Genomic DNA, 18,232 nt, shown 5'->3' with positions numbered 1-18,232 from the left:
GGTAGCAAGAAAGGAGCTTAAGAAGGGGCTGAGAAGAGCAAGAAGGGGGCATGAGAAGGCCTTGGCGAGTAGGGTAAAGGAAAACACCAAGACATTCTTCAATTATATGAAGAACAAAAGGATGGCAGGAGTGAAGGTATGACCGATTAGAGATAAAAGTGGGAAGATGTGCCTGGAGGCTGTGGAAGTGAGCGAGGTCCCCAATGAATACTTCTCTTCGGTATTCATCACTGAGAGGGACTTTGATGACGGTGAGGACAATATGAGAGAGGTTGATGTTCTGGAGCATGTTAATATTAAGGGAGAGGAGGTGTTGGAGTTGTTAAAATACATTAGGACGGACAAGTCCCCAGGGCCTGATGGAATATTCCCCAGGCTGCTCCATGAGGCAAGGGAAGAGATTGCTGAACCTCTGGCTAGGAACTTTATGTCCTCGTTGTCCACGGGAATGGTACCGGAGGATTGGAGGGAGGCGAATGTTGTCCCCTTGTTCAGAAAAGGTAGTAGGGATAGTCCAGATAATTATAGACCAGTGAGCCTTACATCTGTGGTGGGAAAGCTGTTGGAAAAGATTCTTAGAGATAGGATCTATGGGCATTTAGAGAATCATGATCTGATCAGGGATCAGGGACATGGCTTTGTGAAGGGCAGATCGTGTTTAACAAGCCTGATAGAGTTCTTTGAGGAGGTGACCAGGCATATAGATGAGGGTAGTGCAGTGGATGTGATCTACATGGATTTTAGTAAGGCATTTGACAAGGTTCCACACGGTGGGCTTATTCAGAAAGTCAGAAGGCATGGGATCCAGGGAAGTTTGGCCAGGTAGCTTGCCTGCAGAAGGCAGAGGGTTGTGGTGGAGGGAGTACATTCAGATTGGAGGGTTGTGACTAGTGGTGTCCCACAAGGATCTGTTCTGGGACCTTTACTTTTTGTGATTCTTCTTAATGACCTGGATGTGGGGGTAGAAGGGTGGGTTGGCAAGTTTGTAGACGACACAAAGGTTGGTGGTGTTGTAGATAGTGTAGAGGATTGTCGAAGATTGCAGAGAGACATTGATAGGATGCGGAAGTGTGCTGAGAAGTGGCAGATGGAGTTCAACCCAGAGAAGTGTGAGGTGGTACACTTTGGAAGGACAAACTCCAAGGCAGAGTGCAAAGTAAATGGCAGGATACTTGGTAGTGTGGAGGAGCAGAGGGATCTGGGGGTATATGTTCACAGATCCCTGAAAGTTGCCTCACAGGTAGATAGGGTAGTTAAGAAAGCTTATGAGGTGTTAGCTTTCATAAGTCGAGGGATAGAGTTTAAGAGACGCGATGTAATGATGCAGCTGTATAAAACTCTAGTTAGGCCACACTTGGAGTCCAGTTCTGGTCGCCTCAGTATAGGAAGGATGTGGAAGCATTGGAAAGGGTACAGAGGAGATTTACCAGGATGCTGCCTGGTTTAGAGAGTAAGGATTATGATCAGAGATTAAGGGAGCTAGGGCTTTACTCTTTGGAGAGAAGGAGGATGAGAGGTGACATGATAGAGGTGTACAAGATATTAAGAAGAATAGACAGAGTGGACAGCCAGAGCCTCTTCCCCAGGGCACCACTGCTCAATACAAGAGAACATGGCTTTAAGGTAAGGGGGGGGGAGTTCAAGGGGGATGTTAGAGGAAGGTTTTTCATCCAGAGAGTGGTTGGTGCGTGGAATGCACTGCCTGAGTCAGTGGTGGAGGCAGATACACTAGTGAAGTTTAAGAGACTACTAGACAGGTATATGGAGGAATTTAAGGTAGGGGGTTATATGGGAGGCAGGGTTTGAAGATCAGCATAACATTGTGGGCCAAAGGGCCTGTAATGTGTTGTACTATTCTATGTTCTATGTAAAATCTTTAGGATATTCTATGCTTTCATTAACACTGTAAATTTTAACTTTTTGTAATGAAGTCAAATGATATTGCATGTTATCTCATGCTTAGAATATTTTGACAATGACTTACAATGTCTTTCTGCAGGATACAAGTTTGTGCATAGGAAAAACACTGAGCTTCTTTAAAATTGGGACTATCCTTGTCATAGAGCACAGATTACTTCAGCAGTGACATTATCAAATGCACATAATATAGGAAGTGTTAAAAGTCCTTTTTAGAAGTGAATTGAATTAACTATTTCTTACATCCGTCACATACATGAGTAAAAATCTTTACATTACGTCTCTAAATGTGCAATTTATAGTAAATTGTAATAAATGGTATGTAAAATAGGACAATCAATATAGCATAGAAATACAATTGTATCAGCGTGAATTAATCAGTCTAATGGCCTGGAGGAAGAAGCAACATTTTGTCTTGCATTTCCCTCCTTTCAGATGCACAGTTGGTTATGTTTTGTTTCTCTGGACATATACAGGTTATGAGCAGCCGTTTTCTTCCATATGATGCTATCCATACACATGCCGTTCTTAGCCTCGATGAGGATACTGTTCTTTCTACTACAGAGGTGAGTACATTTAATGCTGCTGAGGCTACCTGTCAGTTTCCTTTGCAAATGCATTGTCTGTGTTGCGAGGTTCAATTGAATCCTCTTCCTAACAATTAAATTGATCTCATCCAATGAGCAGAACAAAGTCCTGCTACAATTCTTCTGTTCATGTGGATTAAGGAGTGAGCAAGTTATTACGATTTCTGCTGCTGATTGTTACTGCATTGAAAAACACAAGATCTTGAATGAAGCTATTGTTAGTTAATGAGTAAAAGTCCACAAACTGTGCAAATAAAAAAGAAAGTTTTAAAAAAGACTAATAATAAATGACATAACATGAGCTGAAAGCACCTTGGAAGTGAGTTCATGAGTTGTGGTTCAGTGATGGGGGTGAGTGATGTTATCCCTTCTGGTTCAAAAGCCTGAAGGTTCAAGAGAAGTAACGGTTCCTGAGTAGTACAGCACATTACAGGCCCTTTGGCCCACAATGTTATTCTGACCCTCAAACCCGGCCTCACAGATACCCCACCCCCCCCCCACCTTAAATTCCTCCATATACTTGTCTAGTAGTCTCTCAAACTTCACTAGTGTGTCTACCTTCACCACTGACTCAGGCAGTGCATTCCACGCACCAACCACTCCCTAAGTGAAAAACCTTCCTCTAATATCCCCCTTGAACTCCCTCGCCTTAACAATGAGGACATAAAGATCCTAGACAGAGGCTCAGCAATCTCTTCCTTTGCCTCATGGAGCAGCCTGGGGAATATTTCGTCAGGCCCTGGGGACTTATCCGTCTTAATGAATTTTAACAACTCCAACACCACCTCTCCCTTAATATCAACATGCTCTAGAACATCAACCTCACTCATATTGTCCTCACCGTCATCAAGTTCCCTCTCATTGGTGAATACCGAACAGAAGTATTCATTGGGGACCTCGCTCACTTCCACAGCCTCCAGGCATATCTTCCCACTTTTATCTCTAATCAGTCCTACCTTTATCTTGTCATCCTTTTGCTCTTCACATAATTGAAGAATGGCTTGAGGTTTTTCTTTACCCTACTCGCCAAGGCCTTCTCATGACCCCTTCGTGCTCTTCTCAGCCCCTTCTTAAGCTCCTTTCTTGTTACCCTATATTCCTCAATAGACCCATCTGATCCTTGCTTCCTAAACCTCATGTATGCTGCCACCTTCCACCTGACTAGATTTTCCACTTCACTTGTCACCCATGGTTCCTTCACCCTACCATTCTTTATCTTCCTCACCGGATAAAGATAAAGGAGATCCTGAAACTTAATGTAATGTGGCTTATTACATTTGTTATGAAATAGAGAGCTAAGGAATGGAAAACCAGGATTCTTAATGGAAGTAACTTGAGGGCAAGGAAGAAGAGAGGAGAGTTTTGCAATTCTGAGGCATTGTAATTCTGATCAATTAAACATGGAATATTAATTTCTTGGGGTCATGGGCCTGTGTGAGTAAGGGATGGGAAGGAGACATTTTTGCTGCTGCTTCTGTTGAACATCATGGATATCCTATGCTGACACCAGAATGTGTGGTGACACTTATGGGCCAGCCCCCAAAACAGCCTTGGATCGGTTGATAGTTAACACAAATGACCCATTTCACTAATGAGAAAATCTGCAGATGCTGAACATCCAAATAACACTAAGAATGCTGGAGGAACTCAGCAGGCCAGGCAGCATCCATGGAAAAGAATGTAGTCAACATTTTGGGCTAAGACCCTTCATCGGGACTGGGAAGAGAAAAGATGAGGAGTCAGAGTTAGAAGGTGGGGTGAGGGGAAGAAGAAGCACAAGGTGATAGGTGAAACCGAGAGGGGGTAAGGGGTGAAGTAAAGTGCACGTATCCATTTCACTGTACACTTCCATGTAGATGTGATCCAAAACAATCTAAATCTGAAGATAATTCAGTGTGAATGTTGTAATATGGTACTAGACCACAAATTGTTGGTGGATTGTAGTTTACTTATTTGGAATAGTGATTGAGGTTTTTGCTGATATTCCCTCGGTCAGTGAGTTAATATCCAAGAATGTGTATCAATACTTGGCCCAGTGGGTGAGGTGAGTTTCTTGCATCAGATTCGAATTAGTTATTTTCCTTGCATATCATTGAGGAAAGATTCTAAATGTTTAGCTGATTTATTCTTGTTGGTCTTATTCCTTTCACTGGTTGTCCCTCAGTAAAAACATTTCCAATTTGTTTAAGCAGAGAGTTCAGGAATTAAGGTGGCGCCTAGACCCTAATTACTAGCCTCACTATTGAAGCAACCTTCTGTGTTAATCTGTGTCAGCTGCATTTGAGTCACCACAAACCAAAAAGAGTACATGACAACTGCTATTCATTGACAATATAGCGGATGTCTCACAGACTTAACTCACACAAGAGCAGCATTGAAGTTCATGCAGTGATGTAAAATGTGTTAAAGATGATCATTGATGTATGCTAGAATAATTCTGCCTGCATCACATTGGAAGGTGACTTGTGTCAATTTTCATAATGGCCTGCTGCATCTCAAGAGAAAGACTGTCATCGCTATCAGTGGAACAGGAAAGTTTCAAGCAATTTAAACAGTCCCTGTCATCGTGAATGATCCAGTCAATATAACATTCATATTAACTCTAATTTCTCTTTCACCAACAATCTCAAAACTAGCTTTTCCTTTTTCACTGGGCTTCTCAGCAATTGCTTAGTTACAATGAAAACATGACAAAATAAATTATATCATGCCATATACTGTTTGGAAGCCAACTCATTAATCTTATTGTCTGCCAAGCAAGTACTTGCTTCTCCTACTTCACATGCAAAGGAAGAGGCAGGCGGCTTTTGAAAATGAGCTAGGCTTAGAAGTAATAGTAAGAACACTACTGGGATGCCAGGACCATCCTTGAAAGGATAATAGGTGTTAGGCGAGAGAAGACCTTTCTCTTCACATAGGGAAGGAGTTCAACAATTCTTTACATTTGTTAGAAGACAGCTTGCTGGTCATCTTAAACAAGAGAAATTCTGCAGATGCTGGATATCCACACACAAAATGCTGGAGGTCAGGCAATATCTATGAAAATGAGTAAACAGTTGCCGTTTCAGAGCGAGGTCCTTCATCAGGACTGAGAAAGAAGAGTGAAAATACCAGAAGTATAAAGGTAGGGGTAGGAGAAGAGTTCTAGTGAACTCTAGTGAAGAGTTTTGTAGACAAGATTGTCTTGGTTGCAGTATCTTTCTTAGTTTTCTTTAGCAAAGTTTTGTGAAACCAGGAAACAGTTGGTTGAAATTTGTTGAAATCTGGTGTCCACATTGGTCAAATCGGTTGATCATGAACTTAAAACCAAATCAGTATAAATAAAGTAAGAAATCCAAAAAAAAATCTGCTGAAGTAACTTGGCAGATGGAGAATATTACATTTGTAACTTATGTGAAATACATTGCCCCTCCCCCTACCGCCCCCATCTGATTTATAGACAGTAGGTGCAGGAGTAGGCCATTTGGCCCTTCGAGCCAGCACTGCCATTCACTGTGGTCGGGGCTGATCATCCACAATCAGTACCCCATTCCTGCCTTCTCCCCATATCCCTTGACTCCGCTATCTTTAAGAGCTCTATGTAACTCTTTCTTGAAAGCATCCAGAGAATTGGCCTCCACTACCTTATGAGGCAGAGCATTCCATAGATCCACAACTCTCTGGGTGAAAAACTTTTTCCTGAACTCCGTTCTAAATGGCCTACCCCTTATTCTTAAACTGTGGCCTCTGCTTCTGGACTCCCCCAACATTGGGAACATGTTTCCTGCCTCTAGTGTGTCCAATCCCTTAATAATCTCATATGTTTCAATCAGATCCCCTCTCATCCTTCTAAACTCCAGTGTATACAAGCCCAGTCGCTCCAATCTTTCAACATATGACAGTCCCACCATCCCGGGAATCAACCTTGTGACCCTACGCTGCACCCTCTCAATAGCAAGAATGTCGTTCCTCAAATTTGGAGACCAAAACTGCACACAATACTGCATGTGTGGTGTCACCAGGGCCCTGTGCAACTGCAGAAGGACCTCCTTGCTCCTATACTCAGCTCCCCTTGTAATGAAGGCCAACATGCCATTAGCTTTTTTCACTGCTTACTTTCAGTGACTGATGAACAAGAACACCTAGATCTTGTTGTACCCCCTCATCCTACTAACTGATTTAGCAGGATGGTACCTGGATTAGAGAGCTTCTTCTAAATCAGTTCCTTGGTATTATTAATACTGTATTGGCATGTGGCCAAGTGGTTAAGGCGTTCGTCTAGTGATCTGAAGGTCGCAGTTCGAGCCTCGGCTGAGGCTGCGTGTGTTCTTGAGCAAGGCACTTAACCACACGTTGCTCTGCGACGACACCGGTGCCAAGCTATATGGGTCCTAATGTCCTTCAAGCCTTGCTGATCTTCCATTTAAAAAAAAGCTTGCCCAGGCTTGTGCCCTGCTTGGAAACTTTACAAGGCGCAAATCCATGGTCTATTGAGACTAATGGAGGCCTACACACACACACATTACTGATATTAAGTGCAAAACTTTTGTTGTGACATCACTCAACTAACTGATCTATCTCCTGCCTCACCATAATCTGAAATTCTGCCTAATCAGTTGTTTCATCAGCAAATTTACAGACGGATTTCGAGCTGTGGATAGCCACAAAGTCGTGTGGGTAGAGAGAGTACCGCAATGTGCTAAGCACTGACCTTTGAGTAGTTGATTGTCAGCAATTAATATACTTTTCATCTCATTCCCATTCAAACTGATTCAACACTTTCCAAGCTTCTCACAACTCTGCTAAAACATCATTTATATTAGAACCACCCCACCTCATTTCAAAATCATTGGGATTGCCAAATGTAGACTGGAAGCAGCTACTTGCAGGTAAATCTACGAATCCCATTTCCAGAAAAGTTGGGATATTTTCCAAAATGCAATAAAAACAAAAATCTGTGATATGTTAATTCACGTGAACCTTTATTTAACTGACAAAAGTACGAAGAAAAGATTTTCAATAGTTTTACTGACCAACTTAATTGTATTTTGTAAATATACACGAATTTAGAATTTGATGGCTGCAACACACTCAACAAAAGTTGGGACAGAGGCATGTTTACCATTGTGTTACATCACCTTTCCTTTTAATAACACTTTTTAATCGTTTTGGAACTGAAGATACTAATTGTAGTAGATTTGCAATTAGAAATTTTGTTCATTCTTGCTTGATATAAGACTTCAGCTGCTCAACAGTCCGTGGTCTCCGTTGTCTGATTCTCCTCTTCATGATGCGCCATACATTTTCAATAGGAGATAGATCTAGACTGACAGCAGGCCAGTCAAGCACACGCACTCTGTGTCTACAAAGCCATGCTGTTGTAGCCCGTGCAGAATGTGGTCTGGCATTGTCCTGCCAGCTGGGTGTCCCGGGAAGAGATGTCACCTTGATGGCAACATATGTCTCTCTAAGATCCTAATATATGCCTCAGAGTCAATGGTACCTTCACATACATGCAAATGGCCCATGCCGTGGGTATTGATGCACCCCCATACCATCACAGATGCTGGCTTTTGCACCTTTCGCTGATAACAATCAGGATGGTCGTTTTCATCTTTGGCACAGAGAACTCAACGCCCGTTTTTTCCGAAAACTAGCTGAAATGTGGACTCATCTGACCACAGCACACAGTTCCACAGTCTTTCGGTCCGTCTGAGGTGAGCTCGGGCCCAGAGAGCTCACCGGCGTTTCTGCATAGAGTTGATGTACGGCTTCCTCCTTGTGTAATACAGTTTCAAGTTGCATTTCTGGATGCAGCGACGGACTGTGTTAAGTGACAATAGTTTTCCAAAGTACTCCCGAGCCCAGGTGGTTGTAATTGTCACAGTAGCATGACGGTTTCTTAGGAAGTGCCGCCTGAGGGCTCGAAGATCACGCGCATTCAACAGTGGTTTCTGACCTTGCCCTTTACGCACTGAGATGTCTCTGAATTCTCTGAATCTTTTCACAATATTACGTACTGTAGATGTTGAAAGACCTAAATTCTTTGCAGTCTTGCGTTAGGAAATGTTCCTTTTGAACTAACTAACAATTCTCTCACAAATTTTGGCACAAAGGGGTGAGCCACAACCTATCCTTGCTTGCAAAGACTGAGCCTTTGATGGACGCTAATTTTGTACCCAGTCATGATACCTCACCTGTTACCAATTAGCCTGCTTAATGTGGTCTTCCAAACCGGTGTTACTTGAATATTCTGTGCACTTTTCAATCTTACTTTAACTCTGTCCCAACTTTTGTTGAGTGTGTTGCATCCATCAAATTCTAAATTTGTGTATATTTACAAAATACTATTAAGTTGGTCAGTAAAACTACTGAAAATCTTTTCTTTGTACTTTTGTCAATTAAATAAAGGTTCACATGAATTAACATCACAGATTTTTGTTTTTATTGCATTTTGGAAAATATCCCAACTTTTTTGGAAATGGGTTTTGTACATATGAGAAAGTCTTTTAAAAGTTAAGTAGTGAGATATCAGGGCCAACTTGTTCCTGTAAAGTCAGTGGATAGAGATGACAAGTCTAGACAACACTGCATGTTGACACATCAAGAGCTTTATTAATGGTAGGTAAAATTAAATGCAAATAGTAGGTACAGAGCACTGAAAGGTTTGGGGAAGGAGGGGAGGAAGTTGAGGGTGTCAATTTTTGGAGAGGCAAATGAATATATTTATAATCCCTCTGCAGCTGATGTAATTTACATGGACTTTAAAAAGCCCTTTGACAAAGTCTCGCATGGAAGGCTGATCCAAAAAGTAAGGACCCATTGCTAATCTGATCAAAAATTCTTATTAATAGGAGACATTGGTATTGGTGAAGGTTTGCTTCTTTGCTTAGTTATGATTTGATTGCACTGGAGAGGATGTAGAGGAAATTCACAAAGATATTGCCTGGTTTGGAGTGTGTCATTAATGAGGAGAAACCAGATGGGTTGGGGTCTCCAAATCCAACTAATTTCTATAAGGTCTGCCATCTTCAGAGGGACCCTAATGGCAAATATATCTTTACCACCCCCTCCCTCCACTTTCTGCTTTCCACAGTGACTGCTACTTCCATGATTCCCTTGTTCATTCACCCTCCTCACAAATCTCCATTCAGGGCACCAAACAGTTCTTTCAGGTGAAGCAACCCTTCACCTGCAAACCTTTTGGGGTCGCCAACTGAATCCAGTGTCCCAATGCAGCCTCCTCTGTTTTGGTGAGACCTGCCATAGATAGAAGGACTACTTTGTTGGGCACCTTCACTCCATCCATAAAAAGGAGGATTTCCTGGTGGCCAGTCTTTATAAATCCAATTCCCATCCGACATGTTGGTCCATGGCCTCCACTTTTGCCATGATGAGGCCACACCTCATGTTCCATCTACGTAGCCTCCAACCTGATGGCATGAACATTGATTTCTCCAACTTCTGGTATTTTCCCCTCCCCCTCCTTCTCCTTCAATTCCCCTCTCTGGCTTTCCTCTTACCTGTTCTCCTCACCTATCTATCACTTTCTCCTGGTGCCCCACCTCCTTCCCTTTCTCCCATGGTCCAGTGTCCTGTCCTGTCAGATTCCTCTTCAGTCCTTTGTCAATTCCATCTATTACCTCCCAGCTTCCCCGATCTCCTTCTCGCTTCTTCTTCTTTTTCTGCCCCCAACTGTCGTCTTCCCCTTCCTTTCCAGACCTGAAGAATGGTCTCAGTCCAAAAGGTATTAGATGCTGCCTGACCTGCTGAGGAAAAGTTTCTGCACACAAGAAACTGGAAGAAAAGACCAGTTTAGTTCCATAGATTTGTACAGAAGTTCCAAGTTGCCTTTGTATTGCCAAAAAAAAGCAAATTTTTTTGTTTTAAAAAGGGCCCCATATCTCAGAAAATATCTGTTATCATTGGAGTGATTGAAGAAGATGTTCACAAGGATGATTCCAGGAATAAAGGTGTTAACATATGAGGAGCATTTGGTAGCTCTGGGCCCTTAGTAGAATTTAGACGGATGCAGGAATGTGTTCCTGTAGAGCCTACTGAAGGTGGAAAGGACTAGATAGGGTGGATGTGGAGAGGATGTTCCCTCTGGTGGGGGACTCCAGAGCTAGAGGCACAGTCTCAAAACAAAGGGGCAGCCTTTCAGAACAGAGGAAAGGAGATTTTATTTTTAGCCAGAGAGTAGTGAATCTACAAGACCATAAGATAGAGGAGCAGAAGTAGGGCATTCTGTTCTGTTCTGCCATTCAATCGTAGGCTGATGAAATTCTTCCAGTCATCCCCTCTCCCCTACCTTCTCCCCATACCCTTTAATGCCCTGGCTAATCCAGAACCTATCTACCTCTGCCTTCAAAGCACCCAGTGATTTGGCCTTTACAGCCACTCGTGGCAACAAATTCCACAGATTTACCACACTCTGACTAAAGTAATTTCTCTGCATCTCTGTTCTAAATGGACGTCCTTCAGTCCTGAAGTTGTGCCCTCTTGTCCTAGAATCCTTTACCATGAGAAATAGTTTTGCCATATGAAATCTGTTCAGGCCTTTTAACATTCGGTATGTTTCTGAGATCCCCTCCCCCATTCTCCTGAACTCCAGGGAATACAGCCCAAGAGCAGCCAGACACTCCTCATATGGTAAACCTTCCATTCCTGGAATCACTCTTGTGAATCTTCTCTGAACCCTCTCCAATGTCAGTATATCCTTTCTAAAATAAGGAGCCCAAAACTGCACACAATACTCCAGGTGCAGTCTCACAAGTGCCTTATAGAGTTTCAACATCACATCCCTGCTCTTATATTCTATACTTCTAAAAATGAATGCCAACATTGCATTCGCCTTCTTCACAACCGACTCAACCTGGAGGTTAACCTTTAGGGTATCCTGCACAAGGACTCCCAAACCCCTTTGCTCTCTGCATTTTGAATTCTCTCCCCATCTAAATAATTGTCTGCTCATTTATTTATTCCACCAAAGTGCATGACCATATACTTTCCAACATTGTATTTCATTTGTCACTTCCCCTAAACTATCTAAGTCTCTCTGCAGGCTCTGTGTTTCCTCGACACTACCTGCTTCTCCACCTATCTTTGTATCATCGGCAAATTTAGCCACAAATCCATTAATCTCACAGTCCAAAACATTGGATGTACATTGTAAAAAGCAGAGGTCCCAACTCTGACCCCTGTGGAACTCCACTGGTAGCCGGCAGTCAGCCAGAATGGGTTCCCTTTATTCCCAGTCTCTGTTTTCTCTGATCAGCCAATGCTCCACCCGTGCTAGGAACTTCCCTGTAATTCCATGGGCTCTTATCTTGATAAGCAGCCTCCTGTGCAGCACCTTGTCAAAGGCCTTCTGAAAATCCAATTACACCACATCAACTGCATCTCCTTTGCTTGTAATCTCCTCAAAAAATTGCAGTAGATTAGTCAGGCAGGATTTTCCTTTCAGGAAACCATGTTGGCTTCAAACTACCTTGTCATGTAACTCCAGGTATTCCGTAATCTCATCCCTAACAATCGATTCCAACAACTTCCCAACTACTGATATCAGGATAACAAGTCTATAGTTTCCTTTCTGCTACTTCCCACTTAAATAGCGGAGTAACTTTTGCAATTTTCCAATCATCCGGTACAATGCCAGAATCTATTGATTCTTGAAGGATCATTATTAATGCCTCCTCAATATCTCCAGCTACTTCCTTCAGAACCCAAGGGTCTGTTCCATCAGGTCTAGGAGATTTATCTACCCTCAAACCATTAAGCTTCCTGAGCACCTCGGATGTAATTTTCACTCTACATACTTTACTTCCCTGACTCTCTTGAAAGTCCATTATATTGCAGGTGTCTTCTACTGTGAAGACTGATGCAAAATACGCATTCAATTCCTCTGCCACCTCTGCATCTCTCATTACAATATCTCCAGCGTCATTTTCTATTGGTCCTATATCTACCCTCAACTCTCTTTTACCCTTTATATACTTTAAAAAGCTTTTAGTATCTTTTGATATTAGTCACCAGCTTCCTTCCATAATTCATCTTTTCCTTAATGACCCACCTTGGTTTCCTTCTGCAAGTCTTTAAAAGCTTCCCAATCCTCTATCTTCCCACTAGCTTTGGCTTCCTTGTATGCCCTCTCTTTTGCTTTTACTTTGGCTCTAACTTCTTTCGTCAACCATGGTAGTGTCCTTCCATTGAATGTTTCTTCTTATTTGAAATATATCTGTCTTGCACTTCCCTTGTTTTTTTTGCAGAAACTCCAGCCATTGCTGGCCTGCTGTCCTTCCTGCTGGTGTTCCTTTCCAGTCAACCTTGGCCAATTTCCCTCTCATGCCATTGTAATTTCCTTTATTTCACTGGAATATCAACACATTGGAATTTAGTTTCTCCTTCTCAAATTTCAAAGTAAATTTGACTTTGTGATCACTGCTCCCTAAAGGTTCCTTAACCTTAAACTCTCTAATCACCTATGGATCTTTGCACAATACCCAATCCAGCACAGCCGATCCCCTAGTGGGCTCAACAACAACTGTACTAAAAAGCCATCCCTTAGACATTCTACAAATTCTCTCTTGAGGTCCAGTACTGATCTGGTTTTCCCAATCCACTTTCATTTTAAAATCCCCAATGATTATCATGACATTGCCCTTCTGACACACCTTTTCTATCTCCTGCTGCAATTTGTAATCCACATCCCAGCTGTTGTTTGGAGGCCTGTATACAACTGCCATTAGTGTCCTTTTATCCTTGCCATTTCTTAACTCAACCCATAGAAACTCTACACCTTCTGATCCTGTGTCATCCGTTTCTAATGATTTAATATTATTTCTTATACACAGGGCCACACCACCCCCTCTACCTACTAACCTATCTTTCTAATACACCATATACAGTATCCTTGGATGTTCAACTCCCAATGAATCTATGGAATGCTGTGCCACAGACTATGGTGGAGTCCAAGTCCATGGGTATATTTGAAGCGGACATTACCTGGTCGGTCAGGGCATCAAAAGGGATGATGGGAAAGCAGGTGTATGGGGTTGAGTGGGATCCAGGCTCAGCCATGATGGAATGACGGAGCATACTTGGTGGACTGAATGGCCAAATTCTTCTCCCATGTCTTATGATCCTCCAGCGTTTTGTGTATGTTGCTCTGGATAGGTTGAGAGGTGACCTGAGGGAGGGGTACAAGCATCAATAGGATAGATACTAAGAAGCACGAGTCCTGATGAAAGGTTATAGCCTGAAACTTCAACTATTCAATTCAAAGTACATGTATCTCGTGGTGGGATAGAAATACATCTCTACCAAAGGAGGTATAAGGCACTCCTTCCATCCGCTAACCTGCAGGTCACCCTAGGGAAAGGTGTAACACCTTCTTACATGAAGCTATTGGAGTAGGTGGATATCACAAATCCAGGTTATGCAACCGCTGACACCAGGCAGGCAATCTCTGTAGAGTATTGGTAATGGCTGGGGTCACCCGTCTTGTAAAGACACTGCTCATAAGAAGGCAATGGCAAACCACTTCTCCAGGAAAAATTTGCCAAGAACAATCATAGTCCCCCACATCATATGACAGGGCATGTAACGAACAAGCATATATGTCACCATGTACAGCCCTAAGATTCGTTTAAAAAATCTGTAATAGAATAATAACCATAATAGAACCACAGAAGGACTGGACCAACTTGTGCATTCAATCAGTGTGCAAAAGATGACAAACAATAATTATTGGGAACATAAGGTGAAGAGTCCTTGAAAATGAGTCAATGATAGGGCAAGTGAAGTTATCCCCTTTGAATCAGGTGATTGATGGGTTGCAATTGTTTCTGAACCTCATGGTGTGAGTCCCGAGGCTCCTTGTACCACCTTCCTGATCAGCAAGAAGAGAGAGCTTTACCCGTGATGGACTGGGCTGTATCCACTACTTTTTGTACTCCATAGATGCTGCTTATCCAAGGTCTTTTTAAAATGCTTATAAAAAGTATTCATCCACTCCTTCCCCCCCCCCCCCAGAGGTTTTCATGTTGTATTGTTTAACGATATTGAATCACAGTGGATTTAGTTTGGCTTTCTTTTATGCTGATCAATGGGATAAGACTCTTTTGTGTCAAAGTGAAAACGGGTCTCTGCAAAGTGATCTAAATAAATTACAAATATATAACACAAAATAATTGATTGCGTAAGTATACACTCCCATTGTTATTATTTTGTAGATGCATCTTTGACAGCAATTACAGCCTTGAGTCTGTGTGGATAGGTCTCTGTCAGCTTTGTACATCTGGACACTGCAATTTTTCCCTGTTCTTTACAAAACTGCTCAAGCTTTCAGATTGCATGGGGATTGTGAGTGAACAGCCCTTTTCAGGTCCAGCCGCAAATTCTCAATTGGATTAGAGGTCTGGTCTCTAACTTGGCCACACCAGGCCATGAACTTTGTTCTTGAACCGTTCCTGTGTAGCTTTGGCATTATGCCTGGGACCATTGTCTTGCTAGAAAGCAAATTTCCCAAGTTACATCTCTTGCAGGCTGCATCATGGTTTCCTCCAGGATTTCCCTTTTTTATTTTTGCTGCATTAATTTTACCCTGTACCTTCACAAGCTTTCCAGGGCCTGCTGCAGTGAAGCATCCCTGCAGCCTGATGCAGCCATCACCACACCTCCTTATAGGATTAGTGTGTTTTTGATATGGGGTGTTCGGCTTACATCAGGCATAGAATTTAGTCTCAGAAAGCTCAATTTTGGTTTCATCAAACTATAGAACTTTCTTCCAACTGACTTCAGAGTCTCCCACATTCCTTCTGGTAAAATCTAGCTGAGATTTCATGTGAGTTTTTTCCCCATAAAGCTGTGACTGGTGAAGCACCCAGGCAAGAGATGTTTTATGCACAATCTCACCCATCTCAGCCACTGAAGCTTGTAACTCCTGCAGGGTTGTCTAGTTCTCTTGGTGGCCTCCCTTACTAGCCTCCTTTTTGCACAGTCAATTAGTTTTGAGGACAGCCTGCTCTAGTCAGATTTACAGCTGTGCCATATCCTTTCCATTTCTTGATGATTGACTTAACTGTACTCCAGGGGATATTCAGTGACTTGGAAATTTTTTTGTACCCTCTCCTGACTTGTGCTTTTCAATAACCTTTTCACAGAGTTGCTTGGAGTGTTCTTTTCTCTTCTTGATGTAGTTTTTGCCAGGATACTGACTCCTTAGCAGTTGGACCTTCCAGATTCATGTATATTTTTACTACAATCAATTGAAACGCGGTGACTACACACAGGACTCCAAAAACAGATCTCTATTTAACTGATTATGTGACCTCTAAAACCAATTGGCTGCACCAGTGAAGAATTGGTGTGTCATATCAAGGGGGGGGGGGGGGTGAATACTTGTGCAATCAATTATGTGTGTTTTATATTTGTAATTAATTTAGATCACTTTGTAGGGATCTGTTTTCACTTTGACACAAAGGAGTCTTTTTCTGTTGATCAGTAGCAAAAAGGCCAAATTAAATCCACTGTAATTCAGTGTTGTAAAATAATAAATCGTGATAACTTCCAAGGTGGTTGAATACCTTTTATAGGGACTGTATGTGTTACTAAGTGACCACTCACAGCTTCCAAGGAAGATTCATGTAATGAGTTCCTCCAGCATTTTATGTTTGTTATTTGTAATGATTCACAGCTCAGAATAAAGAAATTTTGGGGTCTCAATCTTAAATGCTGACATTTTATTCTGAGAAATGACATGTAATTTGATACTATCCAATCTGAAGTAACAAACTCCCAGAAGTTATCTCATTAAAGCTTCCAGAATGTCATGTTTTAGTGCAAGTATTTAGGCCCTCATTATACTTGCCAGGGTTGGTTGCAAATAAATATTACTGTAATTTAAGGAAACCTCATAAATGTCTGTTTTTTATCCTCTCTTGATATTGTGCATATATTTGCATCTCTTTGTGGCTTGGGAATCTTAATATTCTCAAGGTTGACTGTAAATACTAACTAGCAAATGTTAACTAATCTCTACTTCCTTTCAAAACTGGTTTACAAATCTGCATTTATAAACAATTCAGCCTTAAAAGATGTGTAACTTGAATTCAAAGATAAATATTGCAGCTGTAGTCTCAAAAGAATTGTTCAGATTTATACCTCAGGGTTAACTCTTTAAAGGTCAGTGTACTGAATTATCAGAAGAGCAATCATCTTTCCCTTCTGAATTACCTCTATATGCATTTAACAATTTGTCTTTCACAGTTATTTTGAAAGTTGTGTTAATATAATTCCGTAACATGGTGGACTCTGGTCTTACGTTTTGATTTTTAGGTAGATTTTGCCTTCACTGTGTGGCAGAGTTTCCCTGAGAGAATTGTGGGATACCCAGCCCGCAGCCATTTCTGGGACAGCACAAAAGAAAGATGGGGTTACACATCTAAATGGACAAATGATTACTCTATGGTCTTAACAGGAGCTGCATTCTACCACAGGTATGAATATAGGCTTGTAATAAGTGATCTGCTGGATTATTTTATTCAGCAAACAATCATAAAGGGAAATTCTTAGCCAGGAATTCATTAACATTTTCCACAGGCTATGTACCTTCCTAAACAACACACAAAATGTTGGTGGAACACAGCAGGTCAGGCAGTATCTATAGGGAGAAGCGCTGTCGACGTTTCGGGCCGAGACCCTTCGTCAGTACAATCTGTACTGAACCACGTTACTTGTGGCAACACCTAACTGCTGGATGATTGTCCACCGCAGCAGTAGTGCACAAATGGATTTCCACTTTATATTTTAAGTTCAGAAAACATTGTAAGCTTTCTGAACAACTGTGAAATACATTATTATTCATCCTTCATCCCCTGACCTTAGACATAGGCTCCCAGCCTTTTTTATGCCATGGGCCAATATCATTAAGCAAGGGGTCTGTGGGCCCCAGTTTGGGAACCCCTGCGCTTAGATAAACACGATTTTTAACATAATTCTTGCTTGTGATGAAGTGGTTGATTTCTTAAACTTTCCTATCCCGGTACAGGTCAAATTGTTATTAGAACAATTTTGTCAATGCTTATGGAGTGCTATATTGTCGTTCATGTCTTCTGTTTTTCCTTCATTTGTATGGATAAATTTACAGTCCAATCAGATCATCGAGTGCATTAACTTGCAGATAATTTACCGTTTTCCCTACAAAAAGAAACCAGAAAGGTACAGTTTTAAAGTATTTAACAGAAAATGTACTTTGTGATTAATTGAGGTGTGTTATTTTATTGTTGATATAGATACTATCATTATCTGTACACTCATTACTTGCCTGCCACTTTAAAGAACATGGTGGACCAACTGGCCAACTGTGAAGACATTCTGATGAACTTCTTGGTGTCAGCAGTCACCAAGCTGCCTCCTGTTAAAGTAACCCAGAAAAAGCAGTACAAAGAGACTATGATGCAGCAGGTAATTTCACTGTGGGTTTAATGTCATTTGTTGAACTTTGAGCTTGGAGCACTGATCCAAGTTTAGGGCTGGAGAGATGTAGAGGGTGGCTCTTTCCTGTGTTTGCGCTTCAGTGGTAAACAAGCCTAGCTTTTTAAGCCAGAAGCAAACAATAAAGACAACAGGTCCAAAATAAAGGCAATGTGCTCAAAGTAAGCAAGTTGGGCAGCATCTTAGAAAATCTGTTAAAGTTTCAAGTTGATAATATTTCAGCAGAAATTAGGAAATTGTAGAGAAATAGGTGG

General features: G+C 41.7%; 1 protein-coding gene across 1 annotated transcript in view; it reads left to right on the top strand.

The window, feature by feature from the left end:
- Nucleotides 1-18,232, top strand: part of LOC132401844 (exostosin-1-like) — a 143,271-nt gene that overhangs the window by 115,232 nt on the left and 9,807 nt on the right. Inside the window, exons 8-10 of the mRNA XM_059984112.1 lie at nt 2,394-2,483; nt 16,821-16,981; nt 17,777-17,948. Coding sequence (XP_059840095.1) covers nt 2,394-2,483; nt 16,821-16,981; nt 17,777-17,948 — 423 coding nt within the window. The remainder of the gene's footprint in view (nt 1-2,393; nt 2,484-16,820; nt 16,982-17,776; nt 17,949-18,232) is intronic.

Source organism: Hypanus sabinus, chromosome 1 (assembly GCF_030144855.1).
Source record: "Hypanus sabinus isolate sHypSab1 chromosome 1, sHypSab1.hap1, whole genome shotgun sequence".
NCBI classification, from domain to species: domain Eukaryota; kingdom Metazoa; phylum Chordata; class Chondrichthyes; order Myliobatiformes; family Dasyatidae; genus Hypanus; species Hypanus sabinus.
Note: the sequence above shows the minus strand (reverse complement) of the source record. Positions and strands in the feature narration are given on the sequence as shown.